At 44.4% G+C, this 16812-nt stretch overlaps 1 protein-coding gene across 2 annotated transcripts in view; it reads left to right on the top strand.

Moving 5' to 3' along the window:
- Positions 1-16812, top strand: part of CPNE2 (copine 2) — a 975302-nt gene that overhangs the window by 520592 nt on the left and 437898 nt on the right. For both annotated transcript variants that reach the window (XM_086947740.1, XM_086947741.1), the window contains exon 5: positions 6468-6539. In XM_086947740.1, the coding sequence (XP_086803866.1) occupies positions 6468-6539 (72 nt within the window). The remainder of the gene's footprint in view (positions 1-6467; positions 6540-16812) is intronic.

Here is a 16812-nt window from a genome sequence, read left to right as displayed (position 1 = left end):
GAGGATCGTAGGTTTCTTGTGGGTACGTGGAAGTTGATTCTGGCGTTGAGGTATTTGGGTCTGTTGTTATGTAGGCACTTCTAGGTGTGGGTGAGGATTTTGAAGGTGACTTTTCTCCACTGGGAGATAGTGGAGTCTTCGTAGTTGCTGGGTGGTGTGTTCTTGTCAGGGGAGGCCGAGGACGAGTCTGGCGGCGGTGTTCTGTATTGTCTGAAGTTTGCGGAGTAAGGACTTGTTGATGCTGGCATAGAGTGCATTTCCGTAGTCCAGTCTGCTGGTGATGAGTGCGTTGGTGACTCCCTTCCTTGACTCGGGGGAGATCCAGTTGAAGGTATTGCGGAGTATGCGGAGGGTGTTGAAGCAGCTGGAGGTGACGGCGTTGACCTGTCTGTTCATGGTGAGTGATGAGTCCAGTATGATGCCGAGGTTCGTGGCGTGGTCTGAGGGGGTAGGAGGGCTTCCTAGGGCAGGCAGCCACCATGTGCTGTCCCATGCTGAAGGGGTGGTGCCGAGGATGAGGACTTCTGTCTTCTCTGCATTGAACTTCAGGCAGCTGTTGGTCATCCATTCAGGCAGCTGTTGGTCATCCAACAGCTTAGCGCATAAACCAACATTAAATTGGTCCCCTCATCTGGCCCTCACTCCCCTGAATCATCTCTCTGAGATCCGAAGCATCCTTGGTGTAGCAAGGGTGGTCCAGGCTCTAATGCTATCAAGGGGAAAAAACAGCCCCACTTAATTTTTGAGTAGTAAAGCAGACAACATTGATGCGCAGTGGAACTTTCAGAACCCTCGCCTTCTCTCTGAGGCCCAAACCAGTTTGTCTCCTTTGCCTGTTCCTCTCATCCCTTTGGCCAGTATATGAAGGCCTTAAGGAGCACTGATGCATCAATGGTGCCTTGATGGTACCTTGTGCCTAGTGTTAGCCAGGAACAATGGCCCATATTTGTCTTTTACATAGCACGGCAGAAAACACTGGCGTGCTTTGGGCCCCTTCTTATGCTTGGAACACGGTGCCACAGAACCTGAAGAACAAATGGTAGCTGCAGTCCTCGCTGTCTCATCGGCATTTTGTGTTTAAAAAAAAAAACATCTTCCCTTCCTCTTTCACCCATGTCTCTGATCCTTTGAAGGAGTAATGGCCGATTGCTCAGAGACTTAGGGGCGCAGGCCTTCTGCTTCTGAATGAAAGACGATCCGCTTCTTCAGCCTCATCTCTCACCCTGTCAACTGCCCTTAACATATCTGAAGGGAGACAGTCTAGGAGCACTGTGGCTTTAGGGCTGTGCAACTGGTGCAGCTGTACCTGGCAACGCTGCATTTAGGAATATTTATAGGGTTAAATGCACCTGATAAAAAGTTCCATGTATGCCCAGCAATTTGTAGGCAGTGATTAAACTGTCCACATGACTCTGGTGATTGATTACCTTTCGGGTGAGATTTGAGTTTTGTCTAGTGGTAGTTTTGACTCATCATGAAGTAGCATGGAGGGTTAATGTGCCTGCTGCAAAGCACGTGCAACATGCTGATTGCAGAATTGTATTCTAGATATTTACAGTTCCTAAGTTACATTCTTCTGATGTAGTAAAGCTATAACTAGGATTAAAGTGCTCCATGCAACTTGCAAGGCATAGGTTTAGAAGCTTATATTTTTCCTCAGTTTCTTGCCATCCTAAGCTTGCCAAAAGGTTGTTTTTTTTGTGTGGAAATGAACTCTTTATCAGTGAAGCCAACTCCGACCACTGTGTTAAGTTTTAAACCCTGAGTTTGTGCTCCTCCAGATCGAGCACTCTTAAAATATACTGCCTATCAATGGGACTCTTACCCCTTATAGTCCTCGTTACCTATGAAACATTTCCTATACACTGAGTTACACACTTATATGATCACTCTTCTCTGCATAATGTGTATGATATAAAGTGCTCTGACACCATACATTGGTATGAGTAGCACTACAAAAAAAATTAAATTCATGATAGAGTGGGGCTATGGAGAAGAGGAAGGGGGCCCTTTGAGATTGGTAGTGAGAATCGGAGAAGGGGGGGATATCAAAAAAGGTTATCGCACCTGGAAGCATCAGTGATAAAGCTATCCCTGTCTAGAAGCACGCAGAATTAGCAAGGCGCACTTCCTAGCCATCTTTATTTACAAGCATCGGCAGACCACTTCTTCTCTAGACCTTGGTCCCAACTGCATGCTGGGACATTCGCGCCCTCCTGAAAATGCAATCACGGGGGCACACACTTCAGTCCGATGAAGACTGCTGCCTAAAATCGGATCACTAAAATTATGCAACAGAGGTCGACCAAATTAGGTGGTAGTGCTGGGTAAATTGTGTGGAAGGAAAAGGCAAACTATACAGCATTTTGTGGTAGTATTATTTAGTTGATTTGTCATTCTTACACTGGGCGAGAGTTTCACATAATTAGTGCCACTATAGCACCCAAATACATCAATAAGCAACTAAAGGGTGACCAGTCAACCTTTGCGCATAGCTTTCCACTGCGATGCAGCATATGTTGCTTTTTTCCGTTTGAGCTAGAAACAAAATAATATTTGTCAATATCTGCACCTTTTGCAGCACATGATGGATTAGATGATAAATGTGGCAAACCGATATTACTGCAAAAACTCATAATTCCATTGGCCCTACCTAAAAAATCACATATCATGGGTATAGCACCTTCTGGGTTCAATGTACTATGAATTTCAAAATAGATAATTAAAATGTTTACCTATAGAGCACCCATCAGAATTCAAAGCTGTTTAAATAATATGTAAGTAACTGCAATGCGATAATGTGAACCCTGGTAGCGCTTTGTTAGGCAACATTTATTATTTTTAATCAAAGATTCTTCAATTTTATGGGCTTAAACAGTCTAAAGTGAATGTGTTTGCTTACAATACCTCTACAAGCCTGTTCACTAAGTTGTTTAAACTCAGACTTACAACTTTTAAAAGCAGTGATGAAGAGAAATATGTATCATTCATGATTCAGAGAGCTTAAAAGATGTGTATTATAGGCCATCTGTGAGACTTACATTTGAATAGGGAGATCACTTTTATGTAAGTTAGACACACACACATTCTAGTGTCGATTTCAGTTTTAAAAAGTGAGAGCACTCTTGGATGGGCCAGGAAAATAAAATACTCATTTCTTTACTACCCACAAATTGGTAGGAGATTTGGTGCTCACAAAGCTATAGGAATGCACCTCACTGCCCAAGCTACTGTGAGCATCTAGTTACCTGCAATGGATAATCATTCTTATGAATCCTACAGTTGGAGTTCACCTAAGTGGGAGTGGGTCCTCGCTTGTGAAGTTGTGATGCCTTCCCTATTATTGCCTCATATATATACAGGTAAGACAACTATGGAGTAAAGTGAACTAGCTAAGTTAGTAAGTGAGTAAGTAACTAACAGCTACTGCAAGTAATTGTGTATCTAGGTTGTTGTAGACAATATAGGTCATGGCAGGATCCTTCCTAATGGACAAGATAATTAGAGAGGTATAACTCCCTGTAACTAAGCGATATCATATACTCCTACAAGCAGATAAACAGGCTGCGTAAAAACTAAAGTCAGCAGTGCAAAGTAAAAGTTAAACATAAAAAAACGACTTCAAGCATACATTTCGATGAAATAGAATAATTTACTCCTTTTTTTTTGTAACAAACCAACCCACCCTCTCCACCCACAACAGGTCCACCCATCTCCCAAACAATTGACCCAACCACCAATGTCCAAAGAACGTCCAAAGAATACAAAACACTGTCTCCACTCCCTTCCCGCCCTCTCCATCCACAACTAGTCCCTCCCACCAAAACAATTTTTATTAAAGAGGACTTTTTCTATTTGGCTCCGGAGCAGGTGCAGGTTCCTCTCCATCCTAACGAGCCAGCTCTCCATAGTGTCCAGCCACTGCAGGACCCCTCATAATAAGACTCAATGTCTTGAAAATATATGCAAAGTTAGGTAATATTGTTTTCTGATATTAAGCTGGTGCCCTACCATTAAGGAGGTTTTTAGAAGAAAATTGAATCCTTACTCAAAGTCAAAAATTCCTTTATTCGGTTTCCATTTTTTTTAAAGAAAACCATAAAAGTACAGATAATCCTTACTCAAGAATGGTGCATTTGAAATTAATAAAGCTTCACCAGATAATTTCGGATAAACACTGCTTGAAGAAATTAGGATACTTCTTTTTTTACTTCTCATGGATTTAGGTGAATTTAAATCTGTATTAAGTTCTGAAAAACAAATTCGAAATGTGCCGTTGATAGTATACAGATTAATTTGAAACACAATTTTCTATTGTTTCATTTAAATTTTGAAAATAGGTGGCCGCTTTTTCATTCAAGTTTCTAAGCCCGAGTGCAAGCTGCTTTTAATGCTGTTTGTAAATGTTCACCAGAAAATCTGTGTAAGGTACATTTGTGATTCTCCTATTTTGCTGATAAGATGAAAAAGCTCCTCTAGGTCCCAATATTGTATTTCTAGAACTTGCAGGTTCTATAACAGACATACATTTTCTTTGCAGTGGTCTGCTGTAATGTGTAGGCCCTGAATCAGAAAGACAAGAAAACATGATTTCAGGGAGTGTTAGCGCAACATTGAGTGCACAGTTCCTAGCTTGATAAATGTCTAATTAGGGTTTCAAATCGGATTTAGCTATCCTTTCTGGAATACATATTTGTCTTTATACATCTGATTATGTTTGTGTCTATGGGGCAAGGTAATTAGTCTCATTAAAGAGTTACAGATGCATAATCGGATGAATTCCTAGCACTGATGAGGCACTCTGCAGAAACTTGAGTCTTTTTATCTATTCCTAAGTGCACCATAGCCTTCCCTGCATTGCATGTTTCTACCTGTGATCTATAGGGTTTGTTTGCATTCCCTTCTGGGGTGCCCTCACTTGACAGTCTATTGTTCCCATGAACATCAGAGTCAATATTGATTTACATAGGCTGGGCTTCTGTCTTCAGTAGCGCAGTGGGCAAAAACGATGGGCTGGAATGACTGACTGAGGGGTTCAGACTACTGGCAAGCAGTCCTCCCATTCTCCCTAAACCTTGGTTATGCCAATAAACACAGTTTAGCACGACATTTTCTCCTTTAGTCTCCAGTTTTTTTTAGCAAATCCTGCTCTGTCTTAGACCACTGCAACTTCATACACTTGGGACTGTTTAAATCAGCTCTTTGTCACCCATTCCTGCTCACCTTCTTGCAAAAGTATAAAAAGTAACTTGAATTTCCTTCAATTGCCATTTTCATAACGCGGTAGAAACAATGGTTTCCCATTGGCCTCTAGTGCTGTATTAATGCAGCTTCAAGTATCCCTGCTAGCTTCTTGCCTCCCCCGCTCAAATCATGGATTTCATTTAGGGGTCACCAGGGGTCGCAGCTGCGACCCCTGTCTTGCCCTTTCAACCCCAGGCACTGCATTTGCGACCCCTGGTCTCAGAGGCAGCAAAATAAGGGACAGCTCCTCTTTATGGACATCGATTAGGTCCAATCTCTTTGCTTTTGTCAAATTATTTTTAATTACACTAATAGTGAATAACAATAAAATATTCACTATTGGTGTAATATAAAATGGAGCACAATTAGCTGGAATATGACCCTCCTTGGCAGCGGAGAGAAGTAAAAAATGTGTTTGAATGTGTTTGTGTACAGTGAGAGTGAGTTTATGTGTAAACATGTGTGTGGGTGAATGTAAAGGTCAAATGGCATGTGATGTCACTTCGGCTACTCCAGGCCTTTTGGTGAATGGCATTCATGGTCCGAATTTCAAGAAGAACACTTCCCGTCTCACTCCAAGGTGCCAAATGCTACCACTCTGTTCACCTTTGTTGCACCAAGACATCACTGTGACACTCCACCGCTAGTGCCTATGTACATTTATGTGCCTGGACAGTAAAGCTCTTGTAAACAGCTTTACTTCCTTTAGTGCTGTGCTAGTTTAGTATGAGTTTCTATGCTGTAAATGTTTTCATATATAAATTGTGTTTTCATTTAAATGCATGTCATATTTCAGCCTCATTATATCCCCTGTTGAATTCCCTACACAAATCTGTCAGGGTGGTGCACTGCCTCCAGGTCTGTTACAGTCTATTTGTAATTACATTATCACTCAGCATATTTTTCAGTGAAGCTACAAGAGGTGATTCAGCATAGATTGTTTCTTTTATTCACTCAGGATTTGTGGTGTGAATTAAGCTACGAAACTTGAAATATCACCTGTGCAATACCTTTAGAAATGTTTGCAATGTAGAAAAAGCAAAACCTTGTCAACGTCCTGTTCGAGGTAGGCACATTTGATGTCAAACATACTACACGCAGGGCTGCTGTAGTGCTATCAAATTGCATTATTTTAATTCAGTTTTCCTGACCTAGCCATCTGCTATGAAGCTTCATTGCGTTGGTGACATTAAACTGTTTGGGTTCTCGTTTTCTTTCTTCAGATAACGGCGCAGGAGCTGTCAGATAACAGAGTAATAACCCTAAGCATGGCTGGTCGAAAACTGGATAAAAAGGTCAGTTGTCGGTTTATTTTCTGCACGCCAGTGAGTGGTTCTGAGAGTGAGTGTCGTGTCAGTGTACCTTCAACAACAGGCAGAAGGTTCTGCTTCAGGGACGCCATGGCCCTGATCACAAGGAGCTCGGACTGGGGTGAGGTATTTACCCTCACCCTGAGGTATGTTCTGATTAAGGTCAATACCTCCTCTTCCAGGTTTTGTATTTGGATATGAGGTATAACGTGTTGCATTTATATTTAATTATTCAAACAAAAAGGAATGCCCAAACCCTCAAGTCTTAAAATGACGATTATTTGATAAAGACCAAGTGCAAATTCATGAAACCTGGTGAGGTACTTTTATTTATACCCATCACTCATATTTTATACTTTTTTTTTAATTATTCTTTTAGGCAGAAATAGATACACATTTACACCATCGCAAAACTAAACAATAATGACAAAGGATAAATCAAAAGAAACATCAAATTAACTCAGAACATTACACGTTAAAAGGTTCATTTCATCAATGTTTACAAATCAATTCCTGTTTCAAGACAAACAAAGCAATGTGAAAACAAGAGCAGAAACAGTGTATATTCTTTTGGCAATAAATCACTCAATGATATGATTGGCTCTTGTGGATATGCCGACGCGTTTCAGGTTCGAATAACCAGTTTTCGAACCCTCATCAGGGCTTTGTTATTTGTCTGTATATTTCAGGCTCGCGATTTCAAATGGTGGACCTGGGGAACGATGCTTCAGGCTTTACTTCTCCATGTGCACCGTCCGGCGCCTCTTGGAGGGAGGAGGTTGTAATCACTATGTTGGGAATCCTTAAGTCTTCATCCTGGATTAAGAAGACACTTCGGGTCTCTATCATTCAATGGCGGTTTGTTTATAACCTGGATGTAAGACCAGGTCTGTTCTCCAGGCGTCTTTTCCGTGTGTCTTTCCCGTGTGTCCCTCTATCGCTCGTGGCGCACTGATTCAATGCACTCGATGCCTTCAATGTGGGGCTCCCAATGGTTAGGCATATCCACAAGAGCCAATCATATCATTGAGTGATTTGTTGCCAAAAGAATATACACTGTTTCTGCTCTTGTTTTCACGTTGCTTTGTTTGTCTTGAAACAGGAATTGATTTGTAAACATTGATGAAATGAACCTTTTAACGTGTAATGTTCTGTGTTAATTTGATGTTTCTTTTGATTTATCCTTTGTCATTATTGTTTAGTTTTGCGATGGTGTAAATGTGTATCTATTTCTGCCTAAAAGAATAATTCCAAAAAAAAGTATAAAATATGAGTGATGGGTATAAATAAAAGTACCTCACCAGGTTTCATGAATTTGCACTTGGACTTTATCAAATAATCGTCATTTTAAGACTTGAGGGTTTGGGCATTCCTTTTCCTTTTTGTTTGAATAGTATAACGGTCCAGCCCCCCCCCCCCCCCCCCCTGTCCCGCCAAGGACCTAACTCCTTTGTTTACGCATTTATATTTAAAGCACCATGTTCTGCATGTTTTACAGGTTTTTCTTTGCCTTTTCCGAAATAAAGGATAGGAAGAACGTGTTAAAATGTGTCCGGGGAACCAATGTGGAGAGGTTGATAATGATTACATAGAATGCGGGCCTAAAGTGCCAACATTGCTTTTTGATAAATTCTTGAAAAATAAAAAAAATGTAAGGTAGTGTTCAGCTGCAAAAGACTGAAGTTTAGAATGGGAAAAAAAACCAAATTCCAAAGCAATTGGTCCCTCCCATCACCCCTATAGACATCATGTTGATTCTTTGTAGGTGGGCTGTCCATCAAGTCCATGGCATTTGGTGGAAGGTTACATTTCCCATGTGTGACAGTGCCTCAAGTAATCCTTTGGCTGGACTACAGCTGTGACATGACATAGCCTGCAAGCACGCAACACCCTCTCACCCCCCCAGCCCGTCGTGTCTGTCAGCCCGGCTTAGACAGCTTCGTGGGCTGGTGACCCTCTAATTGCAGCCGCACCGAATACTTCACAGGTCTTTAAAATACCATTTACTTGTTAATGAGGCTTTTGTTGCGTTTTCACCCCTCCTTGGAGCCACTCTGCCTATGGCTTGAAGAATTACCCCCCCCCCCACCCCCCCCTTCTGAAATTTTTTCAGCCCCCCTCCGAAATGTGGCTCTAGTTGCCCGCCTGGTAGCCTGTAGTTGAGAGGCAAAGCAGTCCATGATTGTAGGCTCCTATAATAACAGTAAATGCATCTAGATCTCCTGTCAACTATAAAATAACAATAAATCCAATGAAGGCTCACCAGAAACATGTTTATCTGTGTAAGAAGTGCATCTGTTAGTAGATCATTTTGTTTCCTATGTACATAAAACAAAAACGAATTAAAGTTTAAATATTAGATAAATAGATCAAAACTTACTTTTTTTATCTGAGTATCGTTATAGCGTTAGAGACAAATTAATTGAATAAGAATGAAACACATATTACCGTAATGGGCATAAAGAAGACCACATTTGAATGTGCCATATTTGTTTACAAGTGCATGAAATCAATCTGTCCCTCTGAGAGTGCAGGAAAAGGTCAGTCAATATAAGCGTCCATTTTGCTATTTTTAGATGCAAGCAGCTATTCCTGTGCAACTTCAGTCTCTGTAGCCTTTGAATAGACTCCTCAGAAATATGCTTGGACAAGTATACTGTTGTAATTGAAATCCAGTTTGTGTTCTTCTCTGTATTTAGTTTTACTGACAAGACAAAATTGATTCATGTTTTTTTTTGTATTAGAACCAGGATGCTGATGATTCAGCCTCCCTTAAAGACACTGTGCTAGTCACCTTTGTATGTTCATTTGTTGTCCTCATCGCCAGTGTTGTAGTACGATATTCCTCAATACATACTGCACACAGATGAAGGGGAATACGTTTTTAATTCCTGACGCAACCTCAAGTCGCCTCAACTGACCAGCGTAACTGTCAAACAGAACCTTCCATATTGGCATATTCCATAATATCGGAGGGCGAGCCAAAAAGGGACAAGCCAACAAAACCGTCGCTGCAAAATAAAAACGAAACCAATATAGAGGATACATTTTATGGAGAGGGATAAAAACTAATAAATAGAAGAAATAATATTAATAAGATCCAACAACTTGGCTGTCATGATAACGTGTGGCTGGATTTTCAGAATTTCTGTTCAGAAAATAAAGAGGCGGGCACCCACATGCTTTCTTTTAAAATACAATGAAAACATTACCATTTATGTTGTTAATGTTACGTTCACTTGTAACGTGCACAGCTACTCATGAGTGTCCCAGCACGATGCCACAGAGGTAAAGAAATGAGTCTTAAGTTTCCTTTTAAACAACACAGGATCCTGGATGGAACGTAGGACCAAGGGAGAGCATTCCAGGCCACACTGGCCTTCACAGCAAAAGAGCTGCCCCCTAGCCTCTGAAGCTTGAAGCGTGGGGCCCGGGCAAGGTGAAGGGACATAGAAAGAAAAGCGTCTCTGAAGATAGAGGGCCACATCCATGGAGAGCCCGATGGGCCAGGACCAGAGATTTGAATTTGACTCTGTCCGCCACGGGGAGTCAGTGGAGGGAACGCAAATGATGAGACACACTGTCCCTCACCGCAATGCCCAATAGCAGTCTAGCCTCCGTATTCTGAACCACCTGTAGTTTTTTCAGCAGGTAGCCTGGAATACCAGCATAGGGGGCATTGGCGTAGTCCAGACGTGACAAAATCGGAGCACAAGTCACTGTTTCTTTCGCTGCTGGCAGAAGAAATGGGAAGAAGTTCCTGAGAGTCTTAAGGAGGCCCAAGCAACACCCGGCTAATTTCTTAAAATGCGTTGGGAAAGAGAAACTCTCATCGAACCATATCCCCAGATTCTTTGCGGGCTTGCCTGTGGAAGATGGCAGAGGAAAATCAGGCGGCCCCAGTAGCTCTCGGAAATTGGGGGGGAATTTGTCAAATAACAGGATCTCTGACTTCTGTTCATTACATTTCAACTGTGCGTCCGCTAACCAATTAAAAACGGGGGCCAGGCATTGTTGCGCCACTAGGACAGAGTCTGTTGCTTTATCCCAAGTGAAAAGCAATTGGGTGTCATCCGCATAGGCCATCACCTTAGCCCCAAGCTCCACTGCCAAATATATCAATGGAGTGACATAGATATTGAAGAGGAGCGGGCTAAGGGCGCAGCCCTGCGGGACACCAGTAGTGACCAACTGAGAGGAGGAGAAGCACAGGGGAGCCAGATATGCTCAACACTGTCCTCCAAAAAAGACCTTACCCCGCCTCAGACAGCCCCCGTCACACCAATCCCTGCTAATCGGGTCAGCAGAAGATCGTTCGGGACCGAGTGGAACGCCGCAGAGAGATCCAGCAAAATGATTGCCGCTCTCTCGTCTGCATCCAGACACTCCTGAATATCCTCGGTCACCTCTACTAAGACAGTCTACGTGCTATGAGAGGCTCGGAACTCTGATTGATCTGGGTGCAGGAGTGCCTCTCTCTCCACATTCTCTGTGAGTTGTTTATTAACCGCCTTCTCACAGACCTTGGCAATGGCCGGTAGGAGAGAGATAGGATGGTAATTCCCTGGATTAAGATGATCCAAGGAAGGTTTTTTGAGGAGAGCCAGGATCTTCGCCTGTTTCCAAGCCAGGGGAACAACAGCTGTCTGAAGCGACATGTTAATAATAAGGCTCACTTCTGCATTCACGCTCGCTGCCACTGCTGCCAGAAGCCTGGCCGAGCATGGATCCGAGGGCGAGCCAGACTTAGGCCCCATGAGGATTTTGAGAGATTCCGAGGGGTCAACGGGTCTAAAGACTGACGGAGAGCAGGTAGAAGCAACCAGTTGCACTGCTGCAGAACCCACCCTGCTGTCCACTCCAGAAGGAAAAGCTGCCCGGATAGCCTGGATCTTATCCCTAAAGGAGCAGGCTAGCGTGTTACAACAGGCAGGTGAGGATGGAGTCACTCTCGTTTGTGCACGCGGAGACATGAAGCTCTGCACTATGTAGAAAATCTCTTTAGAGTTGTTACTAGCAGAGTCAATGCAAGCTGCAAAGAATTGCCCCTTGGCCAGTGCAATGGCTTCATAATATGTTTTTTGCATGGCTCTGAGCCTTTGCTGAGCTACAGGGCCGTAGCCGCACCTACGCCAGGCCCGCTCAAGAACATTACACTCATGCTTTACAATTTTAAGGGCGGAGTTAAACCAGGGTTCGGCAGGTGATTCTCTAGCCAGCCTAGTGGGCTGAGAGGTGGCCACGGAGACAGCCGCGCGCAACACCCAGGCAGTAAACCCCGATAAACACTCCACAAGATCCCCAGACAGATTGGGCCTGGACCAATCCAAGGCCTGACTGTAATCCTGAGGATCGATTTTCCCAAGAGCTGACTTCTGAAAAGAATGCACCACTGTTTCAGCATTGGATACATCCCCTAAAAAGTATGATATAAAGTGATCCGACCAGGACACAGGGCAAGGGTCCCGTAGAACAATGGGGAAATCAGTACAGATCGGGTCCAGTACATGGCCCGCCTGATGCGTGGGAAGACTGACACACTGGTTGAGTTGTGCCAGATGCAAGATGTCCAGCAGGTCGATCACCTCCTTGGAATCTGGTCGATCAAAATGAATATTAAGATTACCCAGAACCATATACTGGGAGTATCTGACCGCCCTCAAGACAATGGCATCACCACAGGTCTGTATAAATAGTCCCACCGGGTCCAGGGGCCTATAGATCAGGGAAGCTCCCAAGGTAAAGTGGACTGATAAGCGGATGTTAAAATCGAGAACCTCACAGCAGTCCCATGCCATGGTGTCCCCAATCGAATATCACATATGTTTTTATAGACCACGCCACGCCCCCCCCCCACCACCCCCCCCCCCACTCTCCCCCAGGCGGTCTGCTCTAGAGATCTTGTAGCCCACTGGGATGGCCAGCGAGACAATGGGATCAGAAGAGGGATCAAGCCAGGTCTCCGTAAGAAACAGCATATCAAGGGAGTGGTCTTCCAAGAGGTCAAAAACATCCACATAGTGTTTCCTGAGTGAGCGGGCATTGATCAGGTCAGCCTGAATAGAAACATCCTTAGCCTGCTTATCAGGCAGACTAACCTTATTAGCCAGGGGATCAGACCCCGGCTCCAGTTTGAAGCCACACGCTGAGCAAGCAACAAGCGGAGCCTCCGCCACGTCCCAATTATAAAAATGGCAACGTGTAGTAGCATCCAAATCACGTAGTGTATTTCCCGCTGTATGTGCTTTTCTATATTTTGATCTGTATGTCTTTGCAGTTCACCACTTGCAATGCAAACATCATCTGCTGATGTCTTTTCATGACATTGTTTTGAGGGCACAGCTTAGATCTTCTAAAGCGGTCTGTTCAGGAGAGGGGGTCAGCTTCCACAGTGCTGTGGCCTAAGATGTTGTTTCACTATTCGATTTTCTTTCTAGTACAGCTGGTGGCAACACACACAAAGTTGTCCAGCTATTACCAAACTAACTGCCTCAAACAGAAACCCAGAGATAATGGCTTCATCAATACTTGCATTATTCTTGGTGGCAGAGAAGGTTGAGTGAGGATGGGTAAAAAAACAATAGGAGACATGGGAGGTTAGGGGTTATTCTGCAGGGGGACACCCAAACATGAGAGGCTGAAGGCTAATTGCTCAGAGGGGTTTTAGCTGCATTTCAAAGGCAGGCAGCAGAGGCCTTTAACACCTCTGCTGCCTGCTGGCCTGTTGATCGCCCTCTCTTTACTGGCTCAGTGGCAGCACAGAGCCAGTAAAGAGAGGGTGAACAGCAGTTTTTTCAAACATATTTTGCGGGCACTTTTGTAAAAATCACAACATTTCTTTCAAATGTGCCTATTTCACGATTTTTTGGCAAATCGCTAAATCCTGAGGGGTCTGACTGTGACATGAAAATAATGTGAGCAGCGGGTGCAAGCTTGGTATTTTGTGGTGCAACATGTTTTCAAGGGTGCCTGCATAGGAAGACTGCAGTTTATGTAACATGGGAACAGAATATTTTATAATTTAATTTTTTTGGAAAGAGAGTTTTGGAGTCATTTTTAAACTTACAAAAGACTTTTTCAAGTACAGGGGTTTGCCGTTTTGTTTCCCTTTATTGGAAATGTCTTCCTTGAGCAATATGTATCGTAAAAGATTTGAAAAGTAAGTGCATGGTTATAGTGTGTGTGTTTGTGTATGTATGTGTGCGCGTGCGTGCACGCCTGGCCACCCGTCTCACCAATCGAACAAACCCTCTCCTTGTCCAGTCCTTACACTAATGAAGAGGTGTGTGCCCCTCTGAATTAAGACACCATGTTAACTCTGTTACACAATATTTTTCATCCATCGCCACATTAGGCTCTCTCCTTCACCTGGGCAGACTTTATTGAGTGCCATCCCCAATATTTTGAAACCTTTTCTTGATAGGTCACTGCTTTGTCTTTGTTCAGCCAGAGAACTTTTCAAAACAGTCACTGCTTTATCAGCATTTGGTGAAAGCAAAGAATTTGCCCCAATACAGATTTCGGTGATAAACTAGTAGATTTTTGCTACAACAAAGTAAAAAGGGTATACAATGAGTTCTTTAGCTGTCAAGCTGTGGACAACCCAGATGAGCTGAGTCATCTTAGTCAAGGCGAGGCCACTATACTATGTTCAATCACTTAACGCCCGAACGAGTGTAGAGACTTATTTTGTTAACCAAATCTGGATCTCCACTGGACCCCTTTCCAGCCTTGGTCCTTCATATGGTCCCCAATATTATTGCAGGCCATTTAGCACCCCTCCTAAAGAATATTCTGGATGCAGGATCCTTTCCAAATATTTGGAAAAAATCTCTAATACGGCCCATCTTGAAAAAACCCTTGCATGAACCCAAGGAGGTCAACAATTATCAGCCTATCTCCTGTCCCCCGTTTCCATCCAAAATTCTTGAAAAAGCTTTCAATGAAGACCTGATTCATTTCTTATAATCTAATGACAAAATGGACCCTGCACAACATGGATACACAGTAAAGAGTCAGCACTTGTTGCAGCCACCGAGGAGATTTGCATCCAATTAGATGGAGGAGGGAAGGCAATACTGATTTTGCTAAACCTCTCAGCCCCATTCGATATAGTTAATCCTCAAATACTCATCCAGCGTCTATCTGAAATAGGGATCACAGGCGAAGCCTCAAATATATTAAGATCTTTCCTAGAGAACAGATGACAAACCGTAGTTATGGGAGAACACAAATCACATCACTCAGCCCCACCATGTGGGCTATCCCACTTATTCTCGCTATCCCCAACTTTGTTCAATGTCTATGTTACCCCATTGGCCAAACGTATCCGCTCTCATGGTTTTACTGCCATCTGTTATGCAGACGACACTCAAATAGTGGCGTCTCTATCATCCAAGCCAGATGACATGGCAGTAAAATTTAACAACTGTATGGTTCACATCATCAGATGGATGCGGGACAATTGTCTAAAGTTGAATACCGATAAAACTGAGGTGGTACTATTCGGTAAGGAACATCTTTCTGGAACACATCTTGGTGGCCAGAAGTAGCCGGGCCCTACCCATCTCCAGTAAAAAAAGGTAAAAAATCTATGTGTTACTCTAGATGACCAGCTGTCCTTATTGGACCAGGTCAATTGCATTATATCGTCCTGCTTTTACACTCTGAAGATACTCAGAAAAATTACCTTTCATTCCTATGAACCTAAGGAAAACAGTAATTGTTGCCATGGTGTTATCAAAAATCGATTATTTTAACGCCCTCTATTTGGGTACAAACAAGATGACCTTACGCAATCTTCAATCACTGCAAAATGCAGCAGCACGATTACTGCTTAAGATCCACAAATTCATTCCAGTATCCCAAAGTATTCAAGATCTGTACAGGCTTCCGGTCCTAGCAGGGGTCCATTTCAAGTCCTGTGCATTGTTCACAAGACACTCTACGGGGTCGGACCTGCCAATTTCAGCAATCATATCAGATAGTACATCCCAAAACGCAATCCTAGGTCATCAACCTATTGGTCATTTCGTGGGTGAAGACCGTAAAATGGGGTGTCAGAAGTTTTTTTTTACTTCGCCTCTAAGCTCTGAAATACTCCGCCTTTTAGTCTGAGAAGTCAAGTCAACAGACAGTTGTTTGGGAAATGGCTAAAAACATGGCTGTTTGCATCCAAGCCATAATATCTGCCTATTCCCCCTGCTCAAGATTTAGGGCCCGATGTAGGTGGTTAAATACCGGTCGGTATCGGTGAAATTCGGTAAATTTCACCTTTACCGACCGGTATACCAATTCCTTAATACCGATTCCTTATTGCTCTTGCACTTAAGGAATCGATAATACCGATTCCTTAAATGCAATGTAGGAAGCTCATAAAAGAGTGCTTTTGGGCCTTAAGAAATCAGTAATTACCACCAACTTGAAGTTGGTGGTAATTACCGAATTCCTGCAAAAAAGCACTTTCTGACAGGTGGCCAAGATGGCAGTGTGAGCCGACGAGCTTTGCCGAGCTCCCGCCGCCGGCCGCCGTTTATTAGCATAATTACAGCACTCGACCCGGCCCGAGCGCTTTCCTAGCGGGCCTGAAGCCGGCACTACTGCGACGGAGTTCTGGAGAGCAGCGTTACCGGTCACCGGCGCACGATCCCCGCTGACCCTGCCCGGTGCTGTTGCGGCCGTTACAGCCTGAGGCGAGCGGAGCAGTGAAAACGAGGCCGTGGTGGGCGGAGCCCGGACGCCGCCTCAGGTGCACCCAGAGCCGGCGGCTGCAGCGACGGCAGGCCCGACCCGCGCTGCGGTGCGCGAGGCCCCCTGTGATCCCTGGACGGGGGCTTCTGCGGGCCTGCCACATCTCCTCGTCCCCTTAGCGGCACAGCCCTGAAGGCCACGGGCATTACCGGTGCCTGCCGGTGGAGCGCGTGAAGGTGCCTGGAGGACGGCCCTGAGAGCGGAGGTGAAGAGCGGGGGTGGACCGGCGGCCCCCCAGCGCCCGGCGAGACGGCATCAGAGGAGCGGGGATCACGGAGAGAAGGCAGCGGTCGCACGGGACCCCCTCACGGGCTGAGTGGCGGCTGCCCTCGCCATAGGCCCGGCGACACGGAGGAACTGCAAGCAGGCGCCATTTTGTGACCCAGCGCGCCTTGCACGGGCCCAGCCTTGCGCCCCCCCCCATTGCTGGCTCTCTCCTGTGGCTCTGCCCCCACCACACAGAGCCCACCGAACACTGGCACGACATCGGGACTGTGAGTCCAGCGAA

This window comes from Lissotriton vulgaris, chromosome 12, assembly GCF_964263255.1.
Source record: "Lissotriton vulgaris chromosome 12, aLisVul1.2, whole genome shotgun sequence".
Taxonomy (NCBI): domain Eukaryota; kingdom Metazoa; phylum Chordata; class Amphibia; order Caudata; family Salamandridae; genus Lissotriton; species Lissotriton vulgaris.
This window is presented reverse-complemented; position numbering and strand designations above follow the sequence as displayed.